The 15,992-nt window shown below is 42.4% G+C and overlaps 1 protein-coding gene across 1 annotated transcript in view; it reads left to right on the forward strand.

The window, feature by feature from the left end:
* CCDC157 (coiled-coil domain containing 157) overlaps positions 1–15,632 on the forward strand; it is a 49,710-nt gene extending 34,078 nt beyond the window's left edge. The window contains exons 9-11 of the mRNA XM_073630898.1: positions 8,935–9,074; positions 11,121–11,221; positions 14,079–15,632. Coding sequence (XP_073486999.1) covers positions 8,935–9,074; positions 11,121–11,221; positions 14,079–14,280 — 443 coding nt within the window. The 3' untranslated portion in view covers positions 14,281–15,632. The remainder of the gene's footprint in view (positions 1–8,934; positions 9,075–11,120; positions 11,222–14,078) is intronic.
* The last annotated feature ends 360 nt before the right edge of the window (positions 15,633–15,992 follow it).

Below are 15,992 nucleotides of genomic sequence, written 5' to 3' on the forward strand. Positions count from 1 at the left end.
ACAACAAAGCAGCAGTATGGCGAGTGTTCAGTCAGAGGTGCCATCAGCATCTGTCTCGAAGAGTGGAATGCGGCCTGACCGGTCTGCATCAAAGCGGGAAAGCTTCCAGGAAGGATTGCGTTTCCATGCGCTTTCCCTACTACCTTTATCTGATGCTAAACACTGTCCCTGACAAACGTGTGACCTGTCCCTACTCTAGCCACTGAAAATGCACACCAAACCCAGGAGCCAGGTTCTTAACCACTTACGGACCGCCTGCCCGCCGTCGTTATTATACGTTGGTACTTTGACTTTAAATACCGGGGTTATGGCAGCAGATAGCTGCCATAACCCTAGTATTTTTTTAAACAGCGGGTGGTCCACTTTAAGATAAAAGTGGTCTTGGCAGCGGATTCGCCACAAGATCACTTTTATTGTGTCCTGGGCGTTTCCATCGCATACCGGAGCCGTTGGAAGCGGCGGAGACGATCTGGTCCTTTGGCCTAATGAGCAGGAATTCGAATGAGGACATGATGGTCCCCAATCGACTCTATGCCTTGGAGGATCGGAGCGACGTAAAACATCACTTCCGCCCATCAGCCTTAAAGGGACAGTTTTTTTTTATTGCTTTTAAGTGTAAATGTGAGATCTGGGGGTCTTTTTGACCCCAGATCTCACATTAAAGAGGTCCTGCCATGCTTTTTTTCTCTTACAAGGGATGTTTACATTCCTTGTAATCGGACTAAAAGTGATCCAACTTTTTTTTAAAAAAAGGACAGTGTAAAAATAAAAAGGAAAATAAATAAGAAAAAAAAATTTAAGCGCCATATCATCGCGTGCAGAAGTGAATGCATATGGGAGTTGCACCCACATATGTAAATGGTGTTCAAACCACACATGTGAGGTATAGCTGCGTCCATTGGAGCGAGAGCAATAATTGTAGCAAAAGACCTCCTCTGTAACTTAAAACTGGTAACCTGTAGGAATTTTTAAAACGTCGCCTATGGAGATTTTGAACTGTCAAAGTTTGTCGCTATATATTTCCATACCCTGTTTTGCAAAGAGGTAGAATTATTGCTTTATCTCTGGAATTTATGATCTATTTAATCCATGCCAGTATTTTGCTAGCTCTGTTAGCTGTGACTTGACATTGCATGCTATTGCTAAGTCTTTGATTTACAAGCACCCCCAGATCCTTATCCATCATTAATTCTCCCAGGGAGACCCTTCTAATGTGTAATTTGCATGTTTATTTTTGGCATCCAAGTGCATGTTTTGCTTACATCTATCTAGCAAGGTTACTCTGTTGTATAAGCAAGGAAGCTGAGATTTCTGCAGTGTAAATGTGCTTTACTATACAAAGATGCTGTACATACAAAGCTATTACAATCTTAGAAATACAATACAAGACTGACAGATATCTATAACAAGCAAAAATGCCTAACAAACTGAACAGCCTATGGTCTATAATAGTACAAATACACTTAAAGGTTACTTATCTTCTGTTACTGTATGTTCGTGATCTCCATTGGCAATGATTCTCCTGGAGCATCAGGCAAGTTTCTTCTATCATGAGTGGCGTCAGATGTTACAGCATGATGGTGTGATTGTGTCTGTGTCCCTACTCACCCCCTTTTATGTGTCAGGCTGTTTGTCATAGCTACCAAACAACAGAAAACATGCCTGTTTACTGTAGCTGTAGAAACAATGGACTGTTGAAAACTGCATCTACATACCCATTGTCTAATCAGGCCAACACCTGACAGTAATCTAACAGTCATTCTTTCAGTTTGAGAGCTGAAAGGACTTCAAACAACTAAATCTCTTTCTTGTGTACTGTATCAATAGAGACAATAGCCTGTTGAAAACTGTAACAATACAATACAACAATGATATTTACCCCCATTGTATAAAACAGCATTTGTTTAAGAAATCTACTCAAGACAGAAACTGACAATATCTCTATGACCAACCACTATTGTGTAATGTTATGTCCCATGTATCGTAAGTCTGATTAATAAAAAAAATCATATTGTAACAAACGCAACACATTCCGCCCTAGATTTTTTTTTTTTAAACTTATTCTAAACATTAATTTTACTTAAATGCAACACCTCCCATTTCTGTCACTGAGAAGGTGTTTCAGTCTTTAACTAAAAAAGTTCATTAGAAAGTCCATTCTAAAGTTTTTTAGAAACAAGTCCAGGCTTGTAATACATCAAAGACCTTGCTCTCCACCTCTCCACAGCTCTTGCGATCTTCCGTCATTCTTTCCATCATGTAACCACTTTTCTCTGGTCTTCCTATGGATCAAATCGGAGACAGCCTGTGGAGTGGAAAACAAAGCGGATTATCTTTTCCTTCTAATAATACATAAACAGTAGATCCAGGCCCTTCAGCTAAAATCTCTCCTCTAAATGGCTTTTTGCCTGGATATCTGACTAACACCTTGCCCCCTGCCTGTACCCACTTCTGACCCTCCCAAAGAACATCAATAGGGAGGAGAGGAAATATATTGATATTTCCCAGAAGATCACTGCTGTTTATTTTGGAAGGTTTGCTGTTATGTAGCCTCACTTTCCACTCTTGCTGGGAAGTATCCACTAACCAGTCAGAGTCCCAGCCACTGTCTTGAAGCTCATCTGTCAATGCAAATGTAACTTCAAACCTTCCTGCCAGATTCCCTCTCATTCCTAGATAGGCTTTAGCTTCAGATACGTCACTCTTGGTTTCCATGTCATGGGAAGCAGTAACATGGTATCTGTTAAGCCCTGTTCTTTCAGGAATCTTACATAAATACTGAACTCTGCACTCCAGCTGTGGAATCTGTGCCCCAGCCCCTACCATCCTCTCATATGGTGTGCTTTTGGCTATTGGCCTAGAATTTAACAACATGACTGCCTGTGTGTCCCACCCCCTTAGTGTATGTGTGGGTGTAAGTTTGCGTATCTGGTCCTTCAATAGCCCGTTGTATCTTTCAATCAAACCAGCTGCCTGTGGATGGTTTGGGATGTGGCACAACCAGTATACTCCAGAATCTTTGGCCCACTGCTGTACTGTTGATCCGGTGAAGTGTGAGCCGTTATCACTTTGGACTTGTTTGGGACAACCATAAGCAACAACAAGTTTCTGGATCAGTTGAAGCGTTGCGGCTTGATCTGCATGTTTGCAAGGATGAACAAGCATAAGTCCTGAATAGGTGTCCACTGCAGTGCAACAATATCTCAGTCCATTGTTTCCCCGGGCAGGGGACCGATGAAGTCAATCTGCCAGATCTCTGCAGGCCTCTCACCCCTCTTAATCAACCCGGTGGAGTACTTTTGCAATGGCCATTGTCACACTTCTCCACACGCTGTACAGTTCCCTATTACAGTCTTTATCATCTCCATGGATATAGGCAATCCTCTCTGCTGTGACCATTCATATGTTGCTTTCTGCCCCAAATTGCTTGTGGGCCCAGTTGGCCAAGTTCATCAAGATAGGATCAATTGGCACAACTGCCTTCACTTTGGCGATTTCATCTGCAACTCTGTTATAGTTCTCAAAGTCTGGGACTAGGGGCATATGTGCATCAACATGCCCCACTTTTATGGTGCGGGAGTGAGCTTCCTTCCAGATGTAGTCCCAGACTTCCTTGCCTCCCCACACCACCTTTCCATGAATCATCCATTCATTGGACTTCCACGTGGGCATCCAAGTTGTCAGTCCTTTAAAAACCGCCCAGCTGTCAGTGTAGATAGTGACATGGGAAGAAGGATCCTCCTGAAAAGTCATCACCACCGCTTTCAACTCTGCATACTGACTGGACCCTCCAATTCCGGTCTCCTGCAGGACTGTGTCTGTGCTTGGGTTGTAGGCTGCTCCTGTCCATTTACGTCCAGACAAGGTGACTATGGCTGAACCATCAGTGAACCACGCTGACTCCTTCATGTCTTCTGACAGAGATTCAAAGGGTGGAGCCTCTTGAATGGGGGATGACTGCAGCACAGGAATTTCTTCTTCTGGCCGGGTGCTGGTAAAAGTAACAAGCCCAGCCAACTGTTTTGAAATGTCTCTAACATCCCCAGCTGCAATACCCCCTCTTTCTTGAAGGTACCACTTCCATTTCATCAGTGTCTGGTTCTGGGCTACAGCTGCCCTAGTGGTCAGTCCATTATCTCGCACCCATCCTGCTATTGGCAGTGCAGTATGGATGGTGACTGTGTCCTTTCCTGTGATGGTCTCTACATGTTGAAGTGCTGTGTAGGCCCCAAACAGGTACTTCTCTAGGAGCGTGTATCTCTTCTGTGCCCCTGTCAGTTGTTTGGACCAAAATCCAATGGGTATTGCTCTCAGTCCTTTCTTTTCATTTGGCTGCCATAGACTCCAAGATATGGTACCATTCTGCTCCACTACATCTAGCTGAAATGGTACTCCTTGTCTCACGGGTCCTAATCCCTGATGCTGCAAAATAGCTTCTTTAGCAGCCAGGAATGCAGTCCGCTGCTTTGAACCCCATGAGAACTTAGACTTTTTTCTGGTGACATTATATATAGGCCTCAGAATCAGTCCAAGATGTGGGATGAACGCTCTCCAGAACCCCACAACTCCAATGAACTTCTGTGCCTCCTCTTTGGTAGTAGGGGGCGACAGAGCCTGGATAGTTTGCACAACTGTCTCTGGAATTTTCCTCTGCGGCCCAGTCCACATCATTCCCAGGAATTTCACTTCTGTGGCAGGTCCTTAGACTTTGTCTTTGTCGATAGCCCACCCTCTGTTCTCCATGTGCTCTATCAGCAGGTGCAGTGCTTCAGTTACATCTTCTTTTGTTCCAGAGATCATGATGTCATCAATGTAGTGGAACACAGTGACTTTCAAACTCAGGGTACTTAAATCTCGGGCAATCAGTCCATGACAAATCGTTGGAGAATGAACATAGTCTTCAGGAAGCATGGTGAAAGTGTACTGGCGGCCGTCCCACACTATAGCAAACTGGTCTTGACACTCTGGGTCTATCAAAATCGAAAAGAAAGCATTAGCCAGGTCTATCACGGCATGATATTCTCCTGCATCTTTAGCAATTTTCTCAACAATTGAGATCATATCTGGTACAGCTGACTTCAATGGAAGTGCCACTTTGTTTAGACCTCTGTAATCCACAGTCTTTCTATATGTCCCATCAGGTTTCTTTACTGGAAACACCGGAGAGGAGAAAGGACTTACAGCAGGTCTAAGGATCCCTATTCTCAACAGTTCTTGAATAGTCTCCCCAATTTCTTTGTGGTCTCCAGGATACCTGAATGTGAATGTACTTCTTTCAGTCTGAATTGACCGACCTTGAAGTACATCCATCCCAAGAATATTTTCGGGTAACTCTAATACCAAAACATTTGTCATAAATCCTGATCCCTTGCCCATAGCCAATTTCACCCATATCCTAACTGCTGGTGTAGTTTGCCCTCCCAAACCTTCTACATAAATCAATTCATAAATCATAAATCATAAATAAATCCTTTGTGATGGGAAGGATTTCCTTGCAAAAGTGTAACTTCAGCTCCACTATCAACTAAAGCCATTACATGTGTAGGAGAAGATGACTTCCCCCACCATACAGTGACAGGTGCATATGGGCGTCAGTCTCCTGCTGTCACTGTCCTCATGGCTATTACAGGAGACTCACCTTCCCTTCATAAAGGATAAGGAATCTCCCAATCCCCTTTTCTGATTCTAATTCCTCCCCAGGATAAAGGGATTTGGGTTTGGGTTCATGTTCAATTTTGGGAATTGGTTTGGGGCTAACAGGAGGGGTCTGTTCTGTTTCCTCTAAGTCTAGGCTGATGTTATCTTCACTAGGAGTAGTGTTTCTAACCCTGACAGTTTTCCCTACTAAATGTTTCCACCTCTTCAGCATTTCTGCAGTAGAAATCCCATCTATCTCATCTTTAGGTACTCCTGCCTTTAATAGGTCCACCCACATTTCTTTCCTAGAAATAACTAGCCTGGTTTTCTCTTCACCTCCTGTCTTCTCTACCCCATTCCCTTTCTTCTCTGTTCTTTTCTGCGTGTTTTCTTCCTGTCTTGCCTTGACCTTATCTACTGCCCTGACAGGTTTTGTTTTAGTCTCCTCTAGCTCCCCCAACTGGGTTAAAAGTGTAGTGGCTTCATGAATCTTGCTGTTTAATCCCAGGCCTCCCAACAAGGACAATAATTGAGCCCTGAGATTAAATGGCGCAGACTTCATCAGCTTAGAGCACAGAGCAGATGTAAAGGGTTCCATATCTGGACCCATCCATTCTGGAAACGTATTTAATCAGGTTATACATCCCATCTCACGTAACCTGGAAATACCCTCTCCTATTGCTTTCCATGAGTAGGTATTTTCCAGGTCAGTAGGACTAGCATATACTCGGACTATTCCATCTCTCACGAGGTCTAACAGTGAAAAATTCACGCTAAACTCTCTGGCTTTTCGCATTGGCTGACGCAATTGTGGATCATGGGTTAACGCTCCCATAGTCACTGCTTCCTTACCTGACAAAACAACACTGTCCGCCCCTTCATCCCATAAGCATAGGAGCCAGGTCAATAGGGGTTCCCCAGACCTTTGTTTGTATTGTTTTGCCAGCTCAAGGAGTTCAGTTTGTGTAAACTCCCATACTTCTTCAAATTCAACATCTCTGGGGTTACGATAATGCACCTCCCCATCTGCCATATCCTCTCTATCATGTTGCCGTTTCCTATGCTTAGTAATGAGAGGTCTGGCATACTTTTTCTTTCGCACTAGCAGATCATCATGCAAAATATCATATTTTGGGATGTGACAATGGCACGTACCCTGGCTTTACTAACAGGTTTACGGCCCTTCCTTTTCCTTAAGGCATTAATTGATTTGGTCATGAGGGCTGCACACCGCTTTTGCAACTCATCAGCCGACTAGCAGTTGAACGCACACACTGCTAGCTGGTCTTTTAATACCTTAACTTCTGCCTCTGCCTTCTCCCTTCTCTGTGATTCAGTGTAAATAGCATTAAGGAAATACCAGCCCACTGTGGACACTGTCCTCTTCTCTTTTTTACTTAAATCCAACCCCTTAAGGCTAAAATCTACAAAATGATCTGAGACTTTATCACCCCAAGTCAGCTTCAAGGGAGAAGCATACTTCACAAATTCTTTAGCAAGAGGCTCCCACTCATTGTCTCTGGCTCAGATAGGTAAGCTGCACACTTCCTTCTGGCCACCAGAACCCTCTGCAGCCTTGCTTTTCCTAAACAGCTTACGCAGCATTTTACCTAGCACAAGCTACACAACACACTACAGAAAAACAGGTCTGCTTCAGTTGAATTATAGCACAGATCGCGGCACGAGCCCCCAAATGTTTTGTTTGCGTCTATCTAGCAAGGTTACTTTGTGGTATAATCAAGGAAGCTGAGATTTCTGCAGTGTAAATGTGCTTTACTATACAAAGATGCTGTACATACAAAGCTGTACAATCTTAGGAATACAATAAAAGACTGACAGATATCTATAACAAGCAAAAATGCCTAGCAAACTGAACAGCCTATGGTCTATAATAGTACAAATACACTTAAAGGTTACTTATCTTCTGTTACTGTATGTTCGTGATCTCCATTGGCAATGATTCTCCTGGAGCATCAGGCAAGTTTCTTCTATCATGAGTGGCGTCAGATGTTACAGTATGATGGTGTGTGTGTGTCTGTGTCCCTACTCACCCCCTTTTATGTGTCAGGCTGTTTGCCATAGCTACCAAACAACAGAAAACATGCCTGTTTACTGTAGCTGTAGAAACAATGGACTGTTGAAAACTGCATCTACGTACCCATTGTCTAATCAGGCCAACACCTGACAGTAATCTAACAGTCATTCTTTCAGTTTGAGAGCTGAAAGGACCTCAAACAACTAAATCTCTTTCTTGTGTACTGTATCAATAGAGACAATAGCCTGTTGAAAACTGTAACAATACAATACAACAATGATATTTACCCCCATTGTATAAAACAGCATTTGTTTGAGAAATCTACTCAAGACAAAAACTGACAATATCTCTATGACCAACCACTATTGTGTAATGTTATGTCCCATGTATCTTAAGTCTGATTAATAAAAAAAAATCATATTGTAATAAACGCAACACAGTGCATCACTTTACATTTCTCAGTATTGAACCTCATCTGTCGCGTAGCTGCCCAACCCCCTATTTTGTCAAGAACTTACTTTGATGATGCTTTATCATGTGCCAAAGTTATATGCACTTACATAATCATCACATTAACCAAATTATAACAGTAACCATATAAGGCATCAAAGGCGTCAAATGCTAAGCAACTCTGAAAGGTAATACTCTGGCGCTTCTGCTTTGCGCAGCACTTGTCACTAAGTCCCGCCCACTCATTTTATGGACTTTATTTTATAGGATAAAGCAATGTGTGAGGTGCAGCATCTTAGAGCAAGCAATTAATTTTTAAAGCATAACTGTACTCACTTAGAATCCAGCGATGCGCTGTCTTTGGAATTCACCGCCGGCCGCTGACACCTTCGGGTGTCTGGCTTCCAGGTCTCGATCGTCAGCCACTGTCACTGGCTGGGCCGAGATGACATCACTCCCATGCATGTGGGTGTTCTGTCAGATTCGGCATTGCCAAATTTGTGCAGTAGCTGTGCTTGCACAGCTTACTGTACAGGGGCGGGCAGGCAAGTAAAGCCTGCCTCTTCTGCATTAAAAAACTGTTTGTCCGCCCATTTTCATTATGGACCCCAAAGTTCCACTTTAATTCTTTTCACTGATATACACTAATACAAAGTGAAATATGCTACTATAACTTAATTTAATGCACATAATTGTTTTTCCTCTATGTTAAAGCCACTATTGTTACTCTAATGATGATTGTGAAAAATAAAAAGAGTTTTATGAATTATCTTGACTGTTCTATTGTATGACTTTATGGTGACATTCTGAAGGTTCTGGTGATATCACTGAGGATATGGAAAAACAGCTCCAAGCAAACAGCATTCGTATCAGCATTTTAGAGGAGGAGAACACCAAACTGAGAGCCAGTCTGCAAAAACTGGAAGAAAAGAGCAAACAAGGGCCACTTCAGGTAAGTGCCGCAATCTATGCAGCCAGTGGAATGCAACTTGGCACTTAACTGACTTATGAAAGAACAAAGTGTTCATATTGAACATTTACAGGTATTGTAATGTGTGCCTGAATTGTGATGAACAATGTAAATACTAAATCTATCTGACAGGGATACCTGGATCACAAGATTAGCTGATCAAATTTATAATCCTGTGGGAGAATTTTCTGAAAGAGATTAGCAATGGCTACCTCCAGCCTCATAGCTAGTTCTTCGGGATCCATTGAGGTGTTCCTTTTCATTTTCTTTACGGTTGCAGCATTGTAAAGTCTACATACGTGTTTTATGGAGGAAAAAAAGTGATGGTTCAGTTCAAATACTTCTTAAGTAGTAGTTCTTAAAATAAAAAAATACCTTTACTGTTACTATTGGCCTCTTTGGCCAACAGGAATGTGTGGAAGGAGGGAGGTGTTTGGCACTTCCAAGATATCCTTAAGGTATGCCTTATCAGTATGACCTGGGATTTGGGCAGAACAGGGGCACTGAATCTCTTATGCCGTGTACACACGACCGGACTTTTAGCCAGCAAAGGTCCGACGGAACGAATCCGCCGGACAATCCGATCGTGTGTGGGCTTCATGGGACCTTTGCTGTCGAAAAATCAGACGGATTTTAGATTTGGGACATGTTTCAAATCTTTTTGACGGACTCCAGTCCGGTCGAAAAATCCGTTCGTCTGTATGCTAGTCCGACGGACTAAAACCGACGCTAGGGCAGCCATTGGCTACTGGTTATGAACTTCCTTATTTTAGTCCGGTCGTATGTCATCATGTTCGAAACGATCGGACTTTGGTGTGATCGTGTGTAGGCAAGTCCGTTGTGTCGGAACTCCGTCGAAAGTCCATCAAAAAGTCCTTCGGAGTTCAGTCCGTCGAAAGTCTGCTCGTGTGTCCACAGCATTAGTGTCTGCATTATAGGATTTTTGGGATTGTTAAAGCAAGAGTGTAACTTTAGGGTGCCAGAGGGTTCCTGCTGTACGCTGGTGGTATTTTTTATTGTTCTCACAAACATGCTTTTAAAGTGGTTCTAAAGGCAGAAGGTTTTTTAGCTTAATGCATTCTATGCATAAAGATAAAAACCTTCTGTGTACAGCAGGCCCCCCCAGCCCTCTTAATACTTACCTGAGCCCCATCTCGATCCGGTGATGTTGCACGAGAGCCTCGGCTGTCCGGGACTCTCCTTCCTCAGTCCCCCCAAATTCATTGAGCCAATGAGGAGAGAGAGGGACGAGGCCTAGCAGTGGCTCTGTGTCTGAATGGACATACAGAACAGCAGCTCGGCTCGGGTGCTCCCATAGCAAGCTACCTGCTGTGGGGGCACTCAGCAGGAGGGAGGGGCCAGGAGCGTGGACGAGGGACCCGAGAAGAGGTACAATGTTTTACAGGCTCCTAATTAAAAAAATAATAAAGGCACATTTTTTTTACCTGCAAATTGTTTTTTTTTTATGAAAGTGAACTTATCCTTTAACATTCATTTCTACATGAAGTTGGGCTTTAAGCATTTCTCTTGGGACAGACTCCCTCTGAAATTGTTCAGAAATGCTTGCAGTTGCCCATCTAAAGAAGATTTATTTTAATAGGCTGTCTGACTGGGAACACATAAACATTTTGTGCTGCAAAAGTAAAAATACACTTTAAATGGAACCAATCTGGATCAGTGGCGGCTGGTGGGTCTTTCGTTTGGGGGGGCGGCAAACAAGCACAACCCCCACCCCCTTGCGGGCGTCCCACGGCGCAGCACTGACACCACACCCCCCCTCACTCCGGGAGGCTGCCGGCGCGGCACTGACAACCCTCCAACAGGGGGCGCAGCGCCCGTGCGCCCTCTATGGATGGGCTGCCACTGATCTGGATTCTGATTGGTTGTTAAGGTTACTGCACTTAAGAACTGATAATTAGGAATAAGAACTTTTTACTAAAGCACTGTAGTGCTGTACAAAATAGTATTTGTATGCAGACAGATACATTTTGCTGTAATAATAATGTTTACACATTTTTATACTTTCAGATAATTCCTCAGACTCGGTTGTGGACACTCACACCAAATAGAGAGGAAATGTCTCCAGAACTTCAACCTGCTTACAATAATAGCAGAAGCAGCTCAGAGAAGTAAGTGTTTTGTCAGTATCCTTTCATGTCATGAACCATTTTGACTACATTTGCATTGCTGAGTTTTAAAAAAGCTAAACCCAAGAGTGCAGATGTGAATGTAGCCTATTGTATAACAACTTTTATGCGTCCCAGATCGCTTTTTCCTGCCTAGATGTTTCTGCTTTAACCACTTCAGGCCCAGAAGGATTTACCCCCTTAATGACCAGGCCATTTTTTGCGATACGGCACTGCGTTGCTTTAACTGACAACTGCACGGTCACGCGGCATTGTACACAAACAAAATTGATGTACTTTTTTTCCCCACAAATTGAGCTTTCTTTTGGTGGTATTTGATCACCTCTGCGGTTTTTATTTTTTGCACTATATACAAAAAAAAACAATTTTGAAAAATAAACAATATTTTTTACTTTTTGTTTTAATAAATATCCCCAAAAAATATATAAAAAAACTAATTTTCTTTCTTAGTTTAGGCCGATATATATTCTTCTACATATTTTTGGTAAAAAAAAAATCGCAATAAGCGTATATTGATTGGTTTGCGCAAAAGTTATAGCGCCTACAAAATAGGGGATAGATTTATGGCATTTTTATTATTAATTTTTTTTTTTTATTAGTAATGGCGGCGATCTGCGATTTTTATCGTGACTGCGACAATATGGCGGACACATCGGACACTTTTGACACTATTTTGGGACCATTGTCATTAAACACTAGGGATCGATGAACGGGGAAATGCCTTGGGCATCTTCCCTTTCTGTCACTCCGTGACATGATCGCGGGACACCGGCAGACATCGAGTCCGTGGGACCCACGGGCACGGTCGCGGAATACGTGGCGGGGGCGTGCCCACAATTCCGCATATTAAAGGGGACGTACTTGTACTCCCATTTGCGCAGCCATGCCATTGTGCTGACGTATATCGTCATGCACTGGTCGGCAAGCGGTTTATTTTATAGGCAAGAAAGATGGGAATATAATTCACCACTAATTGCACTTTCAGGGACATTTTTTTTTTACCGGGCAAAGGGACACTTTTTGGAAGCTGGATAGGGAACGCACAATTAAAAGATGTAGTAGATAAAGGGAAAATAAGAACGTTCTAGGAGTTAAAACATAAAAGTGATTTATTAAAGATCAATGAATGGGAGGTATTTACAGCTGAAGCACTTTGTGACAACATTGCCACGGCTAATTAGAACAGAGGAGAACTTAAATCCAATAGAAAGACTATGTAATGTTCAGACAACACTGAACCATGGAATATCTCGGATCTATAAAATATTTACGGATCTTTAGGGACTGGAAAAACCTCCATTTATTGGAAAATGGGAAGGGGGGTTGGGTTCACGATTAGATGAGCAACAGATGTTAAAGTGATAGGAGCGGTAGCATAAGTCCAAACAGACAAGGATAAAACAGTTTCCAAGGTAAAAAACGGTCTGCAGATCACATAGGAACTAGTGTGGTGAGAATTAGCATAGACTCCACCATGGAATTCTCACCACGCTAGTTCCTATGTGATCTGCAGACCTTTTTTACCTTGGAAACTGTTTTATCCTTGTCTGTTTGGACTTAGACCCCGAGGGCTTTCACACTGGAGCAGTGCGCTGGCAGGACGGTAAAAAAAGTCCTTGCATCTTTGGAGCGGTGAAGGAGCGGTGTGTATATCGCTCCTCCACCGCTCCTGCCCATTGAAATCAATGGGGCAGCGCGGTTATACTGCTGGCAAAGTGCTGCGGGTGGTTTTAACCCTTTTTCATCCGCTAGCGGGGGTTAAAAGTGCCCCGCTAATGCCCGAATACCCCTGCAAATACGACGATAAAGCGCCGCTAAAAATAGCGGCGCATTACCACCGACGCCCCAGTGTGAAAGGGGCCTTATGCTACCTCAATAAACCATCACGGTTTTATGCTATGTTGGCGTTCTTCTTCTCCTTTCTTTTACCGTACTTGGGAGCGAGAAACAAATGCCCTGTACATACGGTCGGACATTGATCGGAAATTCCGACAACAAAATCCATTGATTTTTTCCGACGGATGTTGGCTCAAACTTGTCTTGCATACACACGGTCACACAAAGTTGTCGGAAAATCCGGTCGTTCTGAACGCGGTGACGTAAAACACATACGTCGGGACTATAAACGGTGCAGTAGCCAATAGCTTTTGTCTCTTAATTTATTCTGAGCATGCGTGGCACTTTGTGCGTCGGATTTGTGTACACACGATCGGAATTTCCGACAACGGATTTTGTTGTTGGAAAATTTTATAGCAAGCTCTCAAACTTTGTGTGTCGGAAATTCCGATGGAAAATGTGTGATGGAGCCTACACACGGTCGGAATTTCCGACAACAAGGTCCTATCACACATTTTCCGTCGGAAAATCCGACCCTGTGTACAGGGCATAAGAGAGCAGCCACCTATGTTGATACTTCCATGATCCTGTTTATATCCAAAGGATGGATCGTATGTATTACACTCATCCACTCTTTACTAGGCTCCTATAACGTGGAGTCTAGTCATCTGGTAAGGGCACAGCCTTTCTTTTTTCACGGTGGAAGGTGCACTTTTGGTGTTCAATCTTTTATCATCACTGAGACATGAATATTTAAGAACTTTATTTATGTTGGATTTCCTAACGGATTTGAATATTTTAGATGTTCTCATGGTCCTATCACTGTTTATTTAATTTGCATTTTGGTTTTATCACTTGATATTTTAGCGCTGCAATTTTGGGTTATATATTTTTTATGCATGAATGTTCTGTTGTGTAATTGCCAGCTGCTGTTTTGATTATTTAGTATTTCACCTGCGCAATTTCTATCCACATTTTGAAAAATTTTCCTTTAATCATACAGGCCTCCAACTCCAAGACTTAATTCAGTCACCTGCACTAAGGATTCAGAGAGCATATCAGCTCTTGGTCAGCCAGAAAGAAAAGGTTCACGTCAAGCTGTAAATCTTCTGACGTTTCCATTTGAGAACTCTCCAATTGCTGCTTATGCACGTGTCAAGCAAGTAAAGGGTAGAAATCGAACCCCTAGCTCAGATCGCAAGTAGCAGGCATACTGATACATAAGGAGAACATGAAAAGTCTTTCTGTCTGGGCCTGCTCCCATATTGGGATTTATTTACTAAATGAGCAAAGACTGCAAAATGAGCAGTCACTGTTTATTTAGCAATAAAAAAGGTTTGTAACTAAAGAGAACCTGTCTTCACTTTGATACTCAATCATGTGCAAGTGAAAAAAAAAAGGATTTTATATAGCACATGATCGATTGATTGACTGATTGATTGATTCATTGAAGTAAGTATATAACTTTACCTTAGTTGTTAAAGCGGAGCTCCAGCCCCCCCTCCAAAAATTAAAAGTCAGCAGCTACAAATACTGTAGCTGCTGACTTTTAATATTAGGACACATACCTGTCCTGGAATCCAGCGATGTCGGCACTCCAGCCGATTTTCCAATTGGCTCTCAGGTGCTGTATATATATGTGTGTGTGTATATGTGTATATGTGTATATACACCAATTGTGTTTTACTGTTCATCTCTTATAATAAATATGAATTTATTACTTTGAAGCCACGAACATGATATCAATATAGCCAATCTGGTGCCATGGAATATTTTGTTGCAGTAATTTTTGCCACATAAATTTATAAGTAATAAACTATGGTAGAGGGCTGCGCTGACTTTGGACTTGATAAAACACAGTGGACCAACACCAGCAGATGACAAGGCTCCCTAAATCATCACGGACTGTGGAAAATTTTGCATTTAATTTGGAAATCAAGGTCCCAGAGTCTGGAGGAAGAGTGGAGAAGCACAGAATCCACGTTACATGAGGTCCAGTGTGAAGTTTCCACAGTTATTTATAATTTGAGAGGGCCATGTCTTCTGCTGGTGTTGGTCCACAGTCAGAGCAGCCCTCTAGCAGGGAATTCTAGAGAACTTCATGCTCCCTCTGCTGACCAGCTTTATGGATTTGCTGATTTAATTTTCCAGCAGGACTTGGCACACTGTCAAAAGTACCAATACCTGGTTTAACGATCATGGTATCACTGTGCTTGATTGGCCAGCAAACTCACCTGACCTAAACCCCATAGAGAATCTGTGGGATATTGTCAAGAGGAAGATGAGAAACACCAGACCCAACAATGCAGATGAGCTGAAGGCTGCAATCAAAGCAACCTGGGCTTCCATTACACCTCAGCAGTGCCACAGGCTCATCACCTCCATGCCACGCTGCATTGATGCAGTAATTCATGCAAAAGGAGCCCCGACCAAGTATTGAGTGCATACTATACTGTACATGGGCATACTTTTCAGTAACACATTTCTGTATTAAAAATCCTTTTTATTATTGGCCTTATGTAATATTCTAATTTTCTGAGATACTGAATTTTGGGTTTTCACTAGCTGTAAACCATAATCATCTAAATTAAAGAAAGAAATACTTGAAATATATGACTCTGTGTGTAACGGATCTATATAAAATATAAGTTTCACTTTTTGAATTGAATTACCTAAATCAGTTAACTTTTTGATGATAGTCTAATTTTATGAGATGCACCTGTACCTTTATAAAAAGCTACAATTTCTTTCCTTCTCCCACTTCCCTTACATTTTCCCCCATTCTTTTTTTCCTCTTCCTACTCTTTCCTACTTGAACTCTGCCTTTGCTAATATCTCTTCCGTCAACCTTTGTATCTATCCTCTCCACGTTTCCCATTGAAGGAACATGTTTTTCCAGTCTCCTTCGAAGGCCTCA

The sequence above is a fragment of the Aquarana catesbeiana genome, linkage group LG01 (assembly GCF_042186555.1).
Source record: "Aquarana catesbeiana isolate 2022-GZ linkage group LG01, ASM4218655v1, whole genome shotgun sequence".
In the NCBI taxonomy this organism is placed as follows: domain Eukaryota; kingdom Metazoa; phylum Chordata; class Amphibia; order Anura; family Ranidae; genus Aquarana; species Aquarana catesbeiana.